Source organism: Paramisgurnus dabryanus, chromosome 10, assembly GCF_030506205.2.
Source record: "Paramisgurnus dabryanus chromosome 10, PD_genome_1.1, whole genome shotgun sequence".
In the NCBI taxonomy this organism is placed as follows: Eukaryota; Metazoa; Chordata; class Actinopteri; order Cypriniformes; family Cobitidae; genus Paramisgurnus; species Paramisgurnus dabryanus.
The window spans coordinates 6,208,830-6,226,642 of record NC_133346.1 but is presented as its reverse complement, the minus strand read 5'-3'; the positions used below and the strand labels follow the sequence as shown (position 1 = coordinate 6,226,642).

Below are 17,813 nucleotides of genomic sequence, written 5' to 3'. Positions count from 1 at the left end.
CAGGCAGCCCAAATTTTGTCTCATTTTAGCCTAGACATGTTTGGACAGCTATAAGACATCTTTAAAACGCAAAATTGTTGCACTTTTAGTTAACAAGTCATTTCAAATTTCTTGACTAGTGAGAATTTGGTATAAAGTTAAATACCTAAATATATATTTTTTATGTATATATAATATAATATTAATTGCTATACTAGTTCACCAGATATAGTAGCATCAAACCAACATAAACCAGTCTGGTCCATCATTGAAATTCATGCTGGCCTTTGCTAATCTTTATTCCAGGGAAATTGTGTGGATATATGCATTTCTTTAATCTGTTTGGCCCTGAGCAAATGGTCTTACAGTGTGTGGTGTGCTTAAGTTAAGGGTTTGTATCTCCATTGAAGTTCCTCAGTGATATGGGTGCTACTTTTTAATTAGTCTGACAACCATCTAAGCCTTCTATTCTAGATTTTATTGATTTTCCCCACAAGGCAGACTTAAAATGACTAGATGGTGAGTAATGACAATTCGAGAAGTTTCTTGGTGGCTCCTTTTCGCACAACACTATTTGGATAAGCATCTCTGGACTCGACCAATCTTCGACTCTACGTATACGCATTAATCTACCATGTGTTGACATTCACATCTCCAGCTCTCTCCTTCTTCTGTGTTCACATGTTCTCCTTTTAAAGGTCATCACCGCTTCTGAACCGCATTCTGTAATTAAAAGTTCCTCGTTAAACAACACGTTTCATATTTCACCAAAGTGTTCTCAAGTCTCGCTTCGGCTAGCAGCCCACATCAATCCATCCCACTTCATTTCTACCCCTTTCGTTAACGCGTTTTGATATCCGGTTTTATCATACCGTCTCTGATGTTCTTTACAGTGAGGGAATGCTCTGCTGGTAGCGCCACCTGACCCTTTGCTCGAACGTGGCGTTAGGATCTTTCAAGCTGTTAACTTCTAGGTCTCGCTGCGCGGTTCGTTTAAGAATTAGTACCCAGGAGAGAAGAGTGACTCTCAACTTCTTCCAGTAATTGCCTTGTAAATAAGAGCACGATTGAAACAATGCTGTTTGTTAGGAATAATTAATGACCATATGCGCACACAGAGTTGCGTCTTGGGGCCTTTCGTGAGCTCCAGTCGGGCGAACGCGCTCACTCCACACAAAGGGAACTGACAAGAGGTACTTTATCAGGCTCAAGAAAACACTCGCATCCCCCCGAGTCCTCTCTCCAAAATAGATGCATGCGTCTACATTTAGAGGACATGCCACTTTCGTAACAAGTTTGCATATTCGAATGGGATTACAAAACGGAAACATCTCAATTGTAAAATCGTTAAAATGTAATTCATCGGCAACCAGTGTTGGGGGTAAAGCCCAATTTATAGTCGTGCGGTAGCTCTACGGCGTAGCTACGCCGTAGGTTATCCGTAGCCTATGTGTAGCTCTGCGTAGCCTGACGTGCACCTCGCAGAATTTTTAACAGCGCGTCAGTTCTATGCTGAGCGCAAGTGCTGTGATTGGTCCACCAGAACCCCTCCCGTCAGGTAAAAAAAACTGTGTCATAGGTATTACTGTTTGCAACGGTGAAAACAAGGGCTGGGTATCGATTCAGATGTTCCAGATCAATTTGATTTCGATTCACAAGCTATCAAATCGATTCGATTTCGATTTTCGATTCTGGTTCTCGAATCTGTTTTTAAACTCGATTCTTGATTCAACTCAATGAATAATAGATGTAATACAAATATTATATTAATAAAAAAAGAACAGTGAACAGCAGTTTACAAGTGGGTAATTAATTAAACAAAAATTAAAAGCCACAACACTTTCGTCGTCGTCTTGCTTGCGAAATCTAAAATTCTTCCATACCTCTGACTTTTTAAGTGAAGGTTGCATCAAAGTCGTTAAAGCACCTGAACCCGCCATTTTAAGCACTAAATGAATGAATTACAGGCTCGCCTTTCGCTCCTTGGTAGCATTGCGAAACTCAAAAAAGAGGGTGACACCTAGTGAAGAAGACTAGTGATTAGATTAACGTTAATCTTACGTTCAATTTTTACGGAAATAAATATGAAAGGAAAAATCGATTCTGCTCTTTGAAATCGATTTTGAATCGACCACGTTTACAAAAACGATTAATCGAAAAATCGATACTGCAACAAAAGACGCTTTTATTTACTTCCATCAATGTGAGTCTTCTCAAATCATACACAACAAGTTGCTGTTTCTTCTTCGTTTGTGGGTTAACTTGCCAAGCTGCTTCTTCATTGACAGTTAAGCTTCTACTGTGGTTACACGCATGGATACTGCCTACCAGTGGTCGGCGTGTGTGTTTGCACGTCGATGCAGACGACAACGCAAAAGTATAAATGAAAACCGTCGCGGAACTTACGCCGTCGCGGCTACCCGGTATGACCTACGCACAACTATAACGAGCCCTTAACACATTACAAGTAACATGCATTGCGTAATAATATTACATTCCTGAAGTAACGAGTAAAGTAGCGCATTACTTTTTAAATGTACGCATTAATATTGAGTTACTTTTTTTTTAAAAGTAATGCAAGTTACTTTTTTAGTTTAATTAATTTGATTTTAAAAAACTATGTACCGATTTAAACTGTACATAGTCACATTATGCACTCTGTGTACACGCCTGTGTGGGAACAGTTTGAGACAAAAACTGAGATGGCAGGCCAGAGCTCGACATTTTTGTGATGAAATATGCAATTTCTGAATGCAGAACTTTTCAGTCATAAAAAACACCTACAAGGCCTGAAACAGATCAAGAAAAAGTAACGCAAAAGTAACTTAAAAGTAACGTAAGCATTACTTTCCATGAAATGTAACTAAGTAATTAATTAATTACTTTTTTTGGGAGTAACTTAATATTGTAATGCATTACTTTTAGGGCTGTAACAATAAATCGTGTGTCCCATTAAAAAGACCCGCTAAAATCAAGTCTGAATCACAAGGCTCCGATATTGTGTTTCATGCGCAGCTGGTGTGTGTACTATGGCGTCTTGGTCAGTAGGAAGTCCTTATAAATCTAAAATAATTATGAGTCGGAGTCGTTTATTACATGCATGTAAACTCTCGTTAAACAAAATCATTCAAAATATTCTTTATTATCATGAAAATACCTGAAACAATCTGAAGAACAGCGATATAAATATTCTTCTAGACATTTCCCGGACTAGCGTTTGAAATGCTACTTTTTCTGTGGCACAATTGTAGTTTATGCACGAGAGCGCCCTCTGGCTTTTGGATGTGCCCGTATTTCACCGTATTTCATTTAAATTCATTCATTGAGAAAACGCGCATTTGCACGATTAATCGCTAAATCCCTAATTACTTTTAAAAGTAACTTTCCCCAACACTGTTGGCAACCAAACAAAGCTTTCAAAATCCACAGTATGTTGGTTCTGTACATATGATGTTTTTACTGGCGTCCAGTTTTTCGTTTTTGAACTGCGATCACTTTATTGTTGTTATTGTAATGCGTTCGGACCTGTCGATATTTCTGTGCAATTCAGAAAGCCTGCAGGTTAGTTTTAAATGACTAGTCCCACACCATAAGGCATTTTGAATGAAACATCTGTCCTAGGTACAAATACGTTCGGCGAATGACGGGAGCAGACTGCTAATGAGAAATCAGACCTAGCGCTGTGTCCGGGCTTTCCAGAGGCCTCTAATCACATTCAGACCTGTGGGAGGTGACAGATCTGTCCACTGTGCTTTGACAGGACTGGGGCAGACTGTGGAAGCTTTTCTCATATTAAAGTTTGAGATTTTGTGGGGGGGGAACAGCAGGATGGAAGCGCTGCTGTCTAGAATTGCTGTGATTTGTTGGTATGGTGCTGATGTTTCCATCGCTGGCCTTGTTAATGTCCAACATGCCTTGTGTCCAAACAAACACGGCACAATCAGTGCTCTCAGAGGTAGGGTTTTTTCAGGCGTATGTGTGTCAGTTCCTGTCTGTCCGCTGTCACTTTTTATCTGTTGCCTGTCACTCCTGCGTGTCTCTTTGGGTGTAATTGGAGAAGAGGAAACTGTTTGTGTCTCATTGTTCTTAGGTAACAGACATCTAAACTGGTGTGCACTTTAAAGCACAAATTAATTGCGAACTTACTTCAAAAAAGAATTTTAGTGGCACATTAAACTCACTTAAATAAAATGTAATTGTCTTCGAAACAGCTCAATAAAAGGTCTGGAGGTAAATATCGCTTTTCCTTAATGTGAATTCGGCCGCCGTTTGTTTAATTTGCGCAATCAATCTTTTTTGTTCATTTCGGCAAAAACTCTCTTTAATCATGCTCATTTTAAAACTTGTTTAAATTCTAATTCGGCAATTAGACGGCGAGTTACAGCTCCAATTAATCTTAATGCAAAGTAGCTCTCATTACTGAAAAAAGAGTCATCGAGCCGTTCCTACTTTTTAGAGTTTTTTTACTTTGTTCTTTAATCTGCAATGAATCTTTCTGACGAGTGTTTATTAATGGGCGTTTTGAGACGCTCCCTGGGAAAATGAAGTTGACTGGCCTCTCTGTTCCTTCAGATTTCCCACTGGTGAACCTCTCGGTGGATCCACAGCCTGTTCTGGAAGGCAATCTGGTCAAGTTTCACTGTGCTGCTAAAGCAAATCCCCCCGTCACTCATTACAGGTAAGAGCTTTCACACACGGCCCATAATAATGGTTTTCTTTCTTTCTGCAGTGTAGCATGCTTCTTACTCGTGAACAGGTGTTTTAGTGAACAGTGTGCCTACATGGAAAAACGTGCATGAATTTTATATGTCAACACATTTTCGTCAAGTATGCTTGTTAAATTTATGTGCTCATGTTTATTCATTTGATCCTAGGAAAATATTTTTAGAGACTCAGTATGCACATGTGTGAAGTTTGGCTGCTGCTTTATATACAAAAAAATTGGCCATAGTAGCATAGCTCATTTTACAGGAGTTATACAGTACTCTGCAAAACCAAAAGGTAATCGGGCTGATTTCCCCCATTACAACAATCCTAGGTAAAGTCTCAAATGTTATTTTTTTTCTGTGGTGTACTGTGGTTGTGTGTTAAAGAGGACATATCATGAAAATTTGACTTTTTCCATGTGTAAGTGCTATAATTGGGTCCCCAGTGCTTATATCAACCTAGAAAATGTGTAAAAGAACAACCCAGTAACTTAGTTTTGGTAAACCATTCTCTGCAAGCATGTGAAAAATAGGTAATTGAAATTTGGCTCCCCTTGTGATGTCAGAAGGGGATAATACCGTCCCTTAATCTGCACTATTCAATCACGGCACTGCCATTTAGTACAGAGATCAGCTCATTTGCATTCAAAAGGACACACCCAAAAATGTGGCAATATTAACATGATATAATAAATTATCTATATGATATTTTGAGCTAAAACGTCATATACATACTCTGGGGACACAAAAGATTTATTGAAATCTTACAAAGTTTTGGGAAATGTCCCCTTTAAAAGTGATTGAATCTGCTCGGAAAATCATAGATATTCATACGATCAAAAACCTTGTTTATGTAGGGTAAACCCAGAGGACAAACTTGCATGCATGCTGTAGATTGTCACGTGGAATGAAACGATGCCCAATAAGATGAAAGACGAAATCAGCAGTGTAGGGATACATTGTGCAATTCTGCTTGCTATGCTTCTCAATGAATTATGATGAAATGCCTGCTTTTTATAAGTTGGTTTATTGCTCCAGAAATAAGTCGATTATCAATATTATTGTCAGTTTAAGACCATTTTATGTTGCTGACTTTATAACAACAATAAAATAGCATTATAAATCAGGTATACCCTTTCTAAGAACACAAACTTGATTTTTTTTAGGAATATTAAGACAATGAAATTGGAATGCAAAAAAATCTAAATAAAACAAATAAATATTATAAAAAGTATACCAGTCATTGTTTGAGCTGCATTTGAATTTAAAACAGGTAATAGTCATTGTTCAGTGTAAATCATGGCTTTACGCTTTAGACGAGTGTTATTTTGATCACATCTGTGAGTATGCGCCATTACGCGCAGTCATGTTTATTATAGCTACACCTCAGATCTAAACACTAGATGTTATCAGGTTATGTTTCAGATTACTTTTTATTTGTTTTGCTCTTTACTGTGTTTAAACAAAGTGGACATGCCGTCTCGTTTATGTTAATTTCCTCTCCTCCTGTCTCATTCGCGTGTCACTCCTCCAAGGCAGACAGAAACAACAGGGGCAGTGCAATCGCCTAAAATAGTAATGGCATGCAAATAGTAATGGCATGCATTTTATGCAAACAAACACATGTAAACAAATAGCAATATATTACCTCCATAAAAAACAAACAAAAAAACTACAGAGGCCATGTTTATTGAAGGGGGGGTTCAATGGTATTTCAAGCATTCTGACTTATTAACACAGTTGTTTCCTCATGCTAAACGTAGGCAAAGTGTCAAAAAAGCAGTTGGACATGTTACAGAGTATTTCTGTGCCGAATGCACTTCGCCAGTATTTGTACAAGTTTCGGAAAGTTTTTTTCGATTACAGGTCCAACTGACGTTTCAGGGTTTTCTATATGCATCACTTCTTTATATGGGCACTTTCCCCGGAAAACCCCGCCCACCCGTCAATCAGCGGGAGACGCTAGAGCTTGCAAACAGCTTATCACGCCACTCAGCTTTGTTTAATTTCAAAACTCAACAATGGCACGAAAGATAAAGTGTGTTTTTGGTTGTAAGGAAAAGAAAGCCAGCCTTATGGAAACAATGGATATGGTAGCAGCGGAGTTTTGCGTGTGTGTTTGATCCGCTGGATTTTCCCAACCGGGTCACGAGTTGCATGCGGTAAGTAAGACTTTTGTCTTATGTTGGAAATAGGCGCGTGCATATTATATAAATGACACGATCATGTAGTGAACCATAAGTTATAAGAGTTGTATAGTGTTGCATGACTCGTACTCCTCCTTCTTCATTTTTTCGTACGTTATCGGAAAGATTCAGTAAAGCTTATATTTCTTTTATAAATCTGATTAAACTAAAGACTCTTCGGAGGTATAAAGGATGTCATACTACTCTATAGGTACTCCAGATTAACATCAGAAATGCAGAAACAGCGTGTGTCACTTGAGCTTTAATCTTGTGATAAGTCGATATGGTAATTATTGTGACAGGCCTACATATTTATATTGCTTTTTTTCAAACCTTTTCACGTATTATCATGATAATAACGAATATGTATAATGATTATGTTTGCTGAGTGTTGGTTTTTCGAATGCATGTTATAAACAAACTCATAGTGATTTCAGATTGATAAGGATTTCCTACTGATCAAAGAGCCGTAGTACATGAAAGAGCTCTGCAAAATATCGCCTTTGCAAATCCGAATAGTTATCGAAACGGGTATTATGAGTGTGTGTCACGATTTATCGTTACACCTCTAAAAGAAAAACAACTGCAGCAGTTACAGTCCAAAGTAAGATGGACATGAGAGATGTAAAAAGCAGTCCACATTATATTAAAGCCTTGTTTTTATGTCCGTCTGAGATCTGTGGTGTGTGGTTTGCTAAACGTTAACGAAACGTTGATTTTTTTTGGTATATTTGTGTTCTTACTGTGGGTTCACACCAGATGCGAGTTTAACGATTTGCGTGAGTAGATTGCATACAAAGTCAATGCAAAGACGCGATCAGATGCGTCATCGCATGGGGCGATGCGAATAAGACAATACGGGCGGCGCGTTTGCCACGAAAACACGCGCTATTCCCCTCAAACGCGTCTTCGCCCAAGTTGAAAATATCCAACTTGAGCGAAAAATACGCATGACACTAAGTTAAGTCCCGCGAGTAACGGGATGCCCCGCTTTTGGTGTGTATGTAGCATTAGAGGTATTACAAATCTTTAATAGTGGCCTAGCCTTTAGGCACATTCGTGCCTCAAAAAATGGTCTTAAGTCAGTTATTTATATATTTTTCTGCAGTGAGTCAGTATAAAAATATCAATTTACATTTTCAAATGTTCTTTTTGAAATTAATAACCAGTTGAGATTTTGTATGCACAAGGAGTCTGACAACAGTCGGTGCTCCACACAGAGATCGAGTCCACCATCATCGAGTCTGTCTATTATTACATAAAGAAATAGAGACAAAAATCCAGAACAACTGTGACAATGTCTCCAAGACGCTTACTAAAATCTCATTGGATTATTGCAAATACTGGCAAAAATAATGTTTGGGAATGTAAACTGATGATTTCTACTGACACGCTACAGCAAAATATATAAATAACTGCCTTATAAGTTTTACTTTAATATTTTACTTTAAGAACAAAACTAAAAATTGCATTAAATCGAAGTAATTTGCTTTGTGATTTCCCAGACAGCAATCCACAGAATACTGAGCGTCTATGTGCTGCATGAGGCCCACAGCCACACTTCTAAACAATAAAAATAACAAAATTCAGTCCCAGATCACCTCTCATTAAAATAGCAGATAATGGAGATGCTTCTTCTGTATTAGATATTGTACATTATTACCCATGGTCACTTCAATCAACATTTTATTCCCACTGTCCTCCATCTTCATAATTTCTTCATAATCTTCATGATCTTTCTCCTGAGATGCTCATCGTGATGTGAAAGGCGTCTTCACACGTAGTGTCTAGTTTTTAATCAGCATGGAGTGAGAGATGCTTTCACCTGCCACCCCGGCAGAGTTTAATCCATTATTCATGTAGCAGAGGTCTTAAGAAGACGAGACAGACACACACCAGACGTTTGTTTCTGTACCCTCAACCAGCTGGGCAAAGGATCTCACCGGCCCTCACCGAACATTGTGTATCTTCTGTCCCCTGACCCGCCACGGCAGACTTCAGACGAGTAGCACAGGCCGAACCCTTGTCCAAATGTAACTTCGCAAAACCATCAATCAGGAACAGGGAAACTCTACACGGAGATTTGCTTCTAACGGCATCCGAATTCACACTGCAGGAACACAGAAGCCCAACTAATTACGAAGAAAGTCATTACTGATTGCGAAAGATTTCCTGCGGGCATTACACCGTTCCTCCGAGAGGATTAGAACTGCCTCACTAGAAAGAGGAAGGATTATTTTCACTAGCCAATATTTTATTCATGTTCATTTTGTTTACATAAATATGGAAATTAATTTAACTTTGTTGTTTTTGTAGTTTTTCGTAAGTACAAAACATAGCTTCGCTTGTTGGAGTCGTCCGGTCCAGACGCTTGAGAGAAGATAAAACCCATCACTGTTCTCCTGTGGCATTTGAAATGAGATTAGTGAAGCTGTAAATTAATTAGCAGAAATAAAGCCTTTATGTTTGGTGGTCATGATGCCCATTTAAGACCTTGAGTCTTATTTTTCATTCAAGGCTTTTCATAATTTCGCAGAGTTATTTTATGTCTAATGGAATCTGATGCGAGGTGATCTCTCAGACCTCTGTGTTATTAGGGGATTTAATCAATATGGATTTTTTTAATGGCCAAAACAGATGCCTAAAGTACAGAGTGCAATGACTGAATGCATTATACGTCCGACGAGACTGTCCACTAAAAAAACGGCCTATTAGCAAGCACCATATTACGACGTCAATGTACGTAGCTAAAGTGTTACGTAAGCGATTAGTACTCTTTAGTGACCAGGGGCTTATACAGACGTTTTAATATTTTTTGCCATGCTGTACATCCGATTAGACTCATTTAATTATTTCATAAATCATTAGAGCATGAATAGCGTTTCACATTCTTAGCTAACGTTATGATGCAGTCGGTCACGATACACACAAGAGCCAATGCCATTTGACAATCAAACATGATGTATCATCGCTGCTTTTGGCGGCAGTTTTTGAACCAGTGTACTTTTGCATATTCAAATCAATCGTTTGATTTCGGTACACTAAAAAAGTTTACATTTGTGTTTTAAAGTGAATCATATCTCAATGCATGTCATAATAGCAAAATGATAGCCCAATATATAATTTCATACCCTAATATATTAAAGGGACATTCCACTTTTTTTGAAAATATGCTCATTTTCCAGCTCCCCTAGAGTTAAACATTTGATTTTTACTGTTTTGGAGTCCGTTCAGTTGATCTCCGGGTCTGGCACTAGCACTTTTAGCATAGCTTAGCAAACCATTGAATCTGATAAGACCATTAGCATTGCGCCTAAAAATAACCAAAGAGTTTCGATATTTTTCCTATTTAAAACTTGACTCTTCTGTAGTTACATCGTGTAGTAAGACTGACGGAAAATAAAAGTTGCGATTTTCTAGGCAGATATGGCTAGGAACTATACTCTCATTCTGGCGTAATAATCAAGGACTATACTGATGTAACATCGTTGCATCAGGCGTAGTGATATTACGCACTGGTCGAAAATTGTCCCCTGCCATTGAAAGTAACCAAGCGATGCTAATGGTCTAATCAGATTCAATGGATTATGCTAAGCTATGCTAAAAGTGGTACCGCCATACAAGTGAGGACAAGTGAATAAAACAAAAAAATGACCCACACAGATAAATTGTTTATAATGAACACTGCAATATTCCATTAAAAAATAAGAAATTGTTAGTTTTGATTTCATGGGGACTTTAAAGCATAAGACCACATACTAAATACAATGAAATGTATTTTATCTCAAGTTATACAATGAACTAGACTCAAGACTTTTGAACCCCATTGTACAAATGTGATATGATACAGGCTCATATCATTTAAATCTAGTGAATAAGACGTAAGCATTAAATGATTTTATCATTACATATAGCAGTCGCTTGAAGAAGCACTGGGAACTGTGTTTATGATGAAAGATTTCTGAGGCGTTGCATTAGTCACAGAGAGTCAGTCTGTGTGCGATCTGATGTGAGTGAAATTCATACTGACAGAGAAATCACATAAAAACTTTCACTCTTTCTTTCATGAGGTCTCGCCCTTTTAATTTCAGCTAAACCTAGATCTCTTTCCATCAAAATAACTCCCTGAAACGTGAAGCCATCACAGAGAGTTCAAGAAAAGCCCCAGCACTCCAAGAATAAGCCAACCGTGGTGAGGAAGAAAAGAGAGAGTATTTTTCACGCCGTCTCCAGTCATCCTGGCCATGAATGTTTGTTTTCTTTTTGAACTTGGAGAACAGCAAAGTGGGCCGTGTATAGATGGATACAGACGGACGGTTCTCTGCCTGTGAATAAAGTATGTGCTTCTTGTCTCTCCGGGGGCTTTCTGTCAACGCTGGGGTTGGGGGCTTTGTTCTGGCGTAGGTGATTTGTCTTGTCTTATCCTCATTTGTCACCTCTGAAGTGTCTAATGGAAGTCGCTCTGTTGGGCGTGCTGAACATTTGATGCAAGTGTGCAGGTTTGAGCCGTGGCGTCCGTGGGCATCGGCATCCGTGAGGCTGATTGCTTGCTTTGGAGAGACGTTCGTACCACCCAGTGTTTTAATCCGAAATACGGTGAATTGACATCAGCCCTCCTGCGGCATCTTAAAAAGACAAACAATTTCTTTTCCACGGGTGCTGTATCACTTTACACCTTCAAACAATTTTCCGGTGTGTTTTTTCATTCTGTTGCGAGTAGATTTATACTGCGCTGTTGAATAATGCAAAGAAAGTAGAATATGCAATAGAGCGCATGGATTTGATCTCTGTTTGTTTTGCGAAGACAGAGATGAGTCTGAGTTTACATTTGTCTTTCTGGGTAGGCACCATTTTTCTGATGTTTTGTATATGTTTGTTACTACGTTTTATCTCGCATTTAAGTTTTGACAGATGTGTTACGTAATGTTTTCTGTTCGAATATGTCAAAACAATCCCTCTACACCTTCATCAGAGCCTGTGAAAGAGTACTGCGGTAGACGTCTCTGGCAGGGATACTGTCATTTCTCAGACTGCTTTGGGTGTTGATTAAATTAAAGTAAGGCAGTTAATCACTTCAATGTGAAAGATCCATGGAAATTGTTTCGTAGCATTTTCCTATTTTAGAAGCAAATACGGGATTAAAATAATTTCATAAACTGCTTATAACGACTATTGGCATTAATGGAATTTATAAAATTTAATTTTCTTAAATAATAGGATGTAATAAGCCTATTTCGACATTCGTTTGAATTGGTGATGAGGTGACTACAACCTGCTGTGATAATCTCTTCATTTTAATCACGTTTGATGGTTAATCAATTTTTGCGAAGTTCATTTGTGTGATCTGTTTCTTTAGGGTTTTTTTTTTGTCGTACTCGTGAGATTGACAGGTGAAGCCATCAAATATGTCCTGTTTCAGGTCTGTGGGTTCACATAGAAGCTTCTGTCCCTCCCAAAAACCCCTAATGCTGCGTTCACACCAGTCGCGGTAGAGGCGTCAAGCGCGAGTGATTTCAATGTAAAGTCAATGTGAAGATGCGTTGACGCGCGTCTGGAGGTCTCACGGTGCGAATAAGGCGTTTAGCGCGAAACACCCGAGGTGAAAAATGTGAACTTTGGCGGAAAAACGCACCGCATTAACCAATTGGGAGCTTGCTCTGGTAGTGACATGCATAGAGACAGAGCGCAGCATAACCTAAAAACCACGCCCACCGGGGGGAAAACAATCCATCCATCTCTATTGACTTTGTATTGCGAGAGGCTGCCTCCTGGTCATTTCTGGCTTATAACAAAAAACAGAATAATGCCTAAAAGCTGCTGTGTGACAGGATGTACAGTTAACAAGCCAAAAAACCCAGAAATAAGTTTTTATAAACTGTCGAGCCCAAAAAACGAGCATTTAAAGACACAAAAGTGGAAACAGGCAACTTTTCATAGTATTACTATTGAAAGAAATGTGTCCACTAGGGCGAAACGTAGTCGGTGATCCACTTTTTTCTCCTTAAAGGCTGAGTTTTACGGCTCGACAGCTTATAAAAACTTATTTCTGGGTTTTTTGGCTTGTTATCTGTACATCTTGTAGCACAGCAGCTTTTAGGCATTATTCTGTTTTTGTTATTAGCCAGAAATGACAAGGAGGCAGCCTCTCGCAATACAAAAGGTGTGTTCGAGATCATCCGGCGCTGCGCAGACCGATCGGCGAGGTTTGCCGCTTGCAGTTGAGGGAGGAACTGAAGACGGAGCCGTTAAGCCGGACACCTGCTGCTTGCCGTAGTGACGTGTGCGCCGTGTTTCCTTGTTTTTAATCGCAAATGAAGTGAATTAGATGCTGAATTTGATAAAACAAACCTTTTAATAAAAAGTTGCAACCAGAAACATTTTATATTGAATATTTTAATTGCTGCTTATACTGTATACCCGAAAATAACGGGAAACAAGCCTATATTATTAAAATACCAATATAGTTTGTTATTGTCATTTTTATTTTATTACACGACACAATATAACATATTTAAGCATATTAAAGTGTTTTTCCTATTTTAAAACATGAATTTATAATGTTTATTAGTGGAACTAATGCTGCGTTCCAGGCAACCGGTAACCCGTGAATCACGACTTCAAAACCACAACTCACGACTCTGAACTGGGAGTACATCGATCTAGTACGAGTTCACGGGTGGGAAGTCACAAGTTTGACTGCCGTTCCACTGCATTTTCACAGGTAGAAGGTTGTAAAAACACGGGTTACAGGCTGCCTGGAACGCATAGAGTCGTGTCGTGGTTTTGAAGTCGTAATTCACGGGTTTAAAAACCTGCCTGGAACGCAGCATAAAGGTTGGATTAAACTTGAAACGCACGTGATCGTTGTCATCAGTGAGGCGACCAATCACGTAAAGCTGTGTCGTCATCACAACTCCGTGCAGCCGCTCTGGAGAAGCTGCACCGGCTGAGCTAGCCGGCTACTCTCGAAACGCTCCCGCGGTACTTAAAAACCATATGACACAGTCACGTGCCTGCAGCGCCAGCTGAAGTTGGACAAGATTACTAACCGGAATGCACTGCTTCAAGTCAGCCACCGATCGGTCTGCGCAGCGCCGCATGAAGTCGAACACACCTTATGTCAATGGAGACGGTTTGATTGTTCCCCCGGGTGGGCGTGGTTTTCAAATTTGCATAACTGTGCTCTGTCTCTATAAAGGAAGCGAGCGGAGTTGCAGAAGCCCATGACGCAAATTTCCGCGTGAATGTCTCAATGACTAGAATTTCACACGCGGCTTTCACGCGTGAATGAAGCGAATAAACTCAAAATGTTTAAGCGGCAAACCAGACGCGGTAGACGCAAATTTGACGGCTGGTGTGAACCCACAGTTAGGAAACTTTGCCAAAATGTTACTGTTGGAGCCATTACATAGTGCAGAGGTTTTAACTTAATGCAAGAGATGGGATAGCAGGAGACTCGTTTTATTTTATTATTTAGGTTTGTTGCGCAGATTTTTAAAGTCACAAGTTATTTTATTTAGGGAGCCTTTCTTGTGCTTAAAATGTTATGAGGGGCTGGCACAATGGGTAGCGCTGTTGCCTCAACAAGAAGGTCCCCGGTTTAAGTCTCAGCTGGGTCTTTCTGTGTGGAGTTTGCATCTTCAAGTCCTTCCAGAAAAACGCAGTTTTTTTGTGATTGTTGCGGGCAAAAATCCTTGATCTTGTGGCACTTTAAAAAAATCAATGGAATATGCGAAATATTTATGCAATTTTATGCTATTAAATCGCATGAACTTCCAAAAACTGTTTGCCGCTTTTGCAGCTTTTCATTGATGTTCACGTCGCGTAATTACATCACTTTCTAACATTCCCATGACAACAAGGGACATGGCTGTGCATATGTGAAGTAAATGCAACATTTATCAACTTTCTACGAAGATATATATTACTTTTTGCTACGAAAATGCGGGGATTATGAAATCATGCAAGCCCCTGCAATTTATGCGGCGAAAGTGTTGCATGCATTGAATCATGCGATCGCATAATTACGTTTTTATGGAGGGACTGATCTTCTACCCATGTCAGAGTGGGTTTACTTCGGGTGCTTCGGTTTCCTCCCACTGTCCAAAAACATGCAGGTTAGGTGAACTGGAAATTCAACAATAAAACTGTATTATCAGAATTTTCACCCTGGATACATGTAAGGGGGTCACAAAAATGTTGAAAACAAAAATGGGTCACAAGGCACAAAGTTTATAAGCAGCTGACCAAGTGGTTAACGCACGTCTTGACAGTTTGAGTCTGAGTCGCATCATTACCCTTTGCATTCCTCTTCTCCCCATCATTACCTTTCCTATTACTGCCAGTAAATGTACTAAAAAGGCTGAAAAATCAAATCAAAAGGACTCGTGATGTAACAATGCACACTGTTGCATGACCAACACATTCATTACAAGTTCTCTTCATTATTGTTACACAATCCATTTTCCAAGCAAAAGTCTGTTTAGCGCTTGATCTTCTCATGTGAAACTGCACTACCACGCCATCCATGGTTTCTCTCTTCACATTTAAATGTAATGACTACATCATCAAAGAGTGCCAATGACGGAGACGGCATCTAAAACCTTGTTTTCCTGTTATTCTTCTGCTGAAGGAGACACGGTCTGCCAGCACAGAGACAAAAATAAAAAAGTGTCCTGAAAATTATGTTAGACATTGTGGGGGATGCCTTTGTTGTTTCACTAGACCATGCAAATCTTAGTCATTTGTCTGCAAAAAACCCTCTCCTACAGGCTTTGATCTTTGTAGCAGACATCCATCAGTTGTTTTTCTTGTCTGTTTTTGTTTCCGACTGATAATTAGATGGGCAAAGGGCGGCAGTATTATCACAGAGGCAACAGGAGACACTTATGAAGTGCTGGTTGATCATTCTTTCTTTACTGAACCTGTTTCCTGTGAGGTCACCAACGCCCTGGGCAGCACCAACATCAGCCGTAACGTGGACGTTTACTGTGAGTTCTGTTTAACATTTCTATGATCAGATACTGAACCCAAAAAGAAGAATTTTTTAATATCGTTCCAAACCCTTGTGCTTGTTTTTATCTGAATTGTAGTGAATATGAATGAAGAAAACCATTATGAAATATATTTAATGTATCACAAGTCGTGATATTTCACATCCTTTAAAGCTACAGTTTTGTGTGAGAATTTATTCACTGAAGGTTTTCTTCTGCACTGTTGTCATATTTCATTTGCACTTCAACAACACTTGCTAGACTAATATACTGGTATGTGCGCTGGTATCTTCACATGGCATTTTAAATACATGGGTGAGATATAAAATATGCAAAAAAAAAAAAAAACACGTGCGTGATTTTGTGCCGCAGTCGGGCCACGTCTGGCCGCAGAACCTCAGAGCTTACAGGTGGACCGTGGATCTGATGCCGTCTTCAGCTGCGCGTGGATCGGAAACCCTTCGCTCACCATCGTCTGGATGAAAAGAGGCCACGGAGTTGTACGTATTTACCTCTACTCTTATAAATCTAATCAAGTAGAATTTGATTAAATCTTCCATATGGATGTGATGAGCACAAGAAGTGAAGATAACAGCTGTGACGGTTGAGTTTCTGAGGCTAATGACCCACAGTGGAGCACATTGTGTTTGTCTGGGTCGTCATCTGGTAGGATCTCATAACTCTGAAGTTAAAAAATATGTATTTGTGTATGTATCTGCATGTGACTATAGTGATGGTTAATTATAGATTCTGTTTCGCTTCAACAAAAGAAAAAGAAACTTTTTAATGATGCCTGCGAAGTTTTCCAAACATCTGTTACTTTGCAGGTGCTCAGTAATGACAACACCCTTACGTTGAAGGCAGTGAGACAGGAGGATGCCGGGAAATACGTCTGCCGTGCCGTGGTGCCGCGGGTCGGAGTGGGAGAGAAGGAGGTCACCCTGACCGTCAATGGTAAACACTCACAACGCTTTGTTTGTGTTCCATCTATTGATGCGAGCTGGACTCTTCAACCAAATTCTCATTTGCTTTCGGGTTTTGATTGCTTTGACACACGAGAGCCGGAGGAGACTCTCGAACGCGGGATCGAGCCGCAGTTCGTCCGGGCTTAAGGGGATGTTTTCTGCACTGTTTAGCTTTGCAATGATAATAAAGAAATACTCTATGACCCTTAAAGATCTGGACGGCGTAATCAGAAGAGATGATCTCCAATGGCTCTCATCATTTCTTCTCGCTCGTCGATAAGCGTATGACTCTGGGGCACATGCAGACCCGTGATTGGCTTTAAGGATTCAGAAACCAGGTTTTCTGAATCAATATAAGCATATTGATTAACCCCTCGCTTCGAGAAGTGCTTCGCCATGAAATGCAATCAAAAAATTCTGGGTACCACAACACTTCACTAGCAAACACTGTTTATACATATATTTATTTGTTTGGTACTGTTGCAGGCATCATTTTATTGGTAATCTCTATCTCTCTTTCTCTCTCTCTCTCTAGAGTAGCTCATGAAAAATTGTTATGGGTCTTTGTATGGTATATTCATTTGTTTAGATGGAAACTTTTAAGTCCTCCGGGCTTTGCAATAACACTGGCCAGCTCCTTTGAGGCAATAAGCCTGTTTAATGCTCTATGAATTCTTAATCATTGCTGTTTTTCCTCTTGTGCTTGAATGTCGAGATGCAGGATGGTCGGTCTGTGACTCTGACTCTCAAGTGATTATGTCCTTTTCAAGAAATAATTTATCCCAAAATTAAAATTCTGATATTATTATTCACACTTGTGTCGTTCTTCGGCACAAAAGATGTTCGTCTTCACCCTGCTCTTTTTCATTCTGCAAAAGCATTTATTGATCAGGAACTGTCGAGCTATAAAAATATATAAAATACCATAAGAGTACGTCTATATGACTCCTGTGCTATTTTCTAAGCTATCTTAAGCCTCATGAT

The 17,813-nt window shown here is 39.4% G+C and overlaps 1 protein-coding gene across 4 annotated transcripts in view; it reads left to right on the top strand.

Moving 5' to 3' along the window:
- The window catches only part of kirrel3a (kirre like nephrin family adhesion molecule 3a), a 169,658-nt gene that overhangs the window by 131,809 nt on the left and 20,036 nt on the right, over nucleotides 1-17,813 (top strand). For all 4 annotated transcript variants that reach the window (XM_065261232.2, XM_065261240.1, XM_065261215.2 and 1 more), the window contains exons 6-9: nucleotides 4,552-4,657; nucleotides 15,713-15,861; nucleotides 16,237-16,364; nucleotides 16,692-16,818. In XM_065261232.2, coding sequence (XP_065117304.1) covers nucleotides 4,552-4,657; nucleotides 15,713-15,861; nucleotides 16,237-16,364; nucleotides 16,692-16,818 — 510 coding nt within the window. The remainder of the gene's footprint in view (nucleotides 1-4,551; nucleotides 4,658-15,712; nucleotides 15,862-16,236; nucleotides 16,365-16,691; nucleotides 16,819-17,813) is intronic.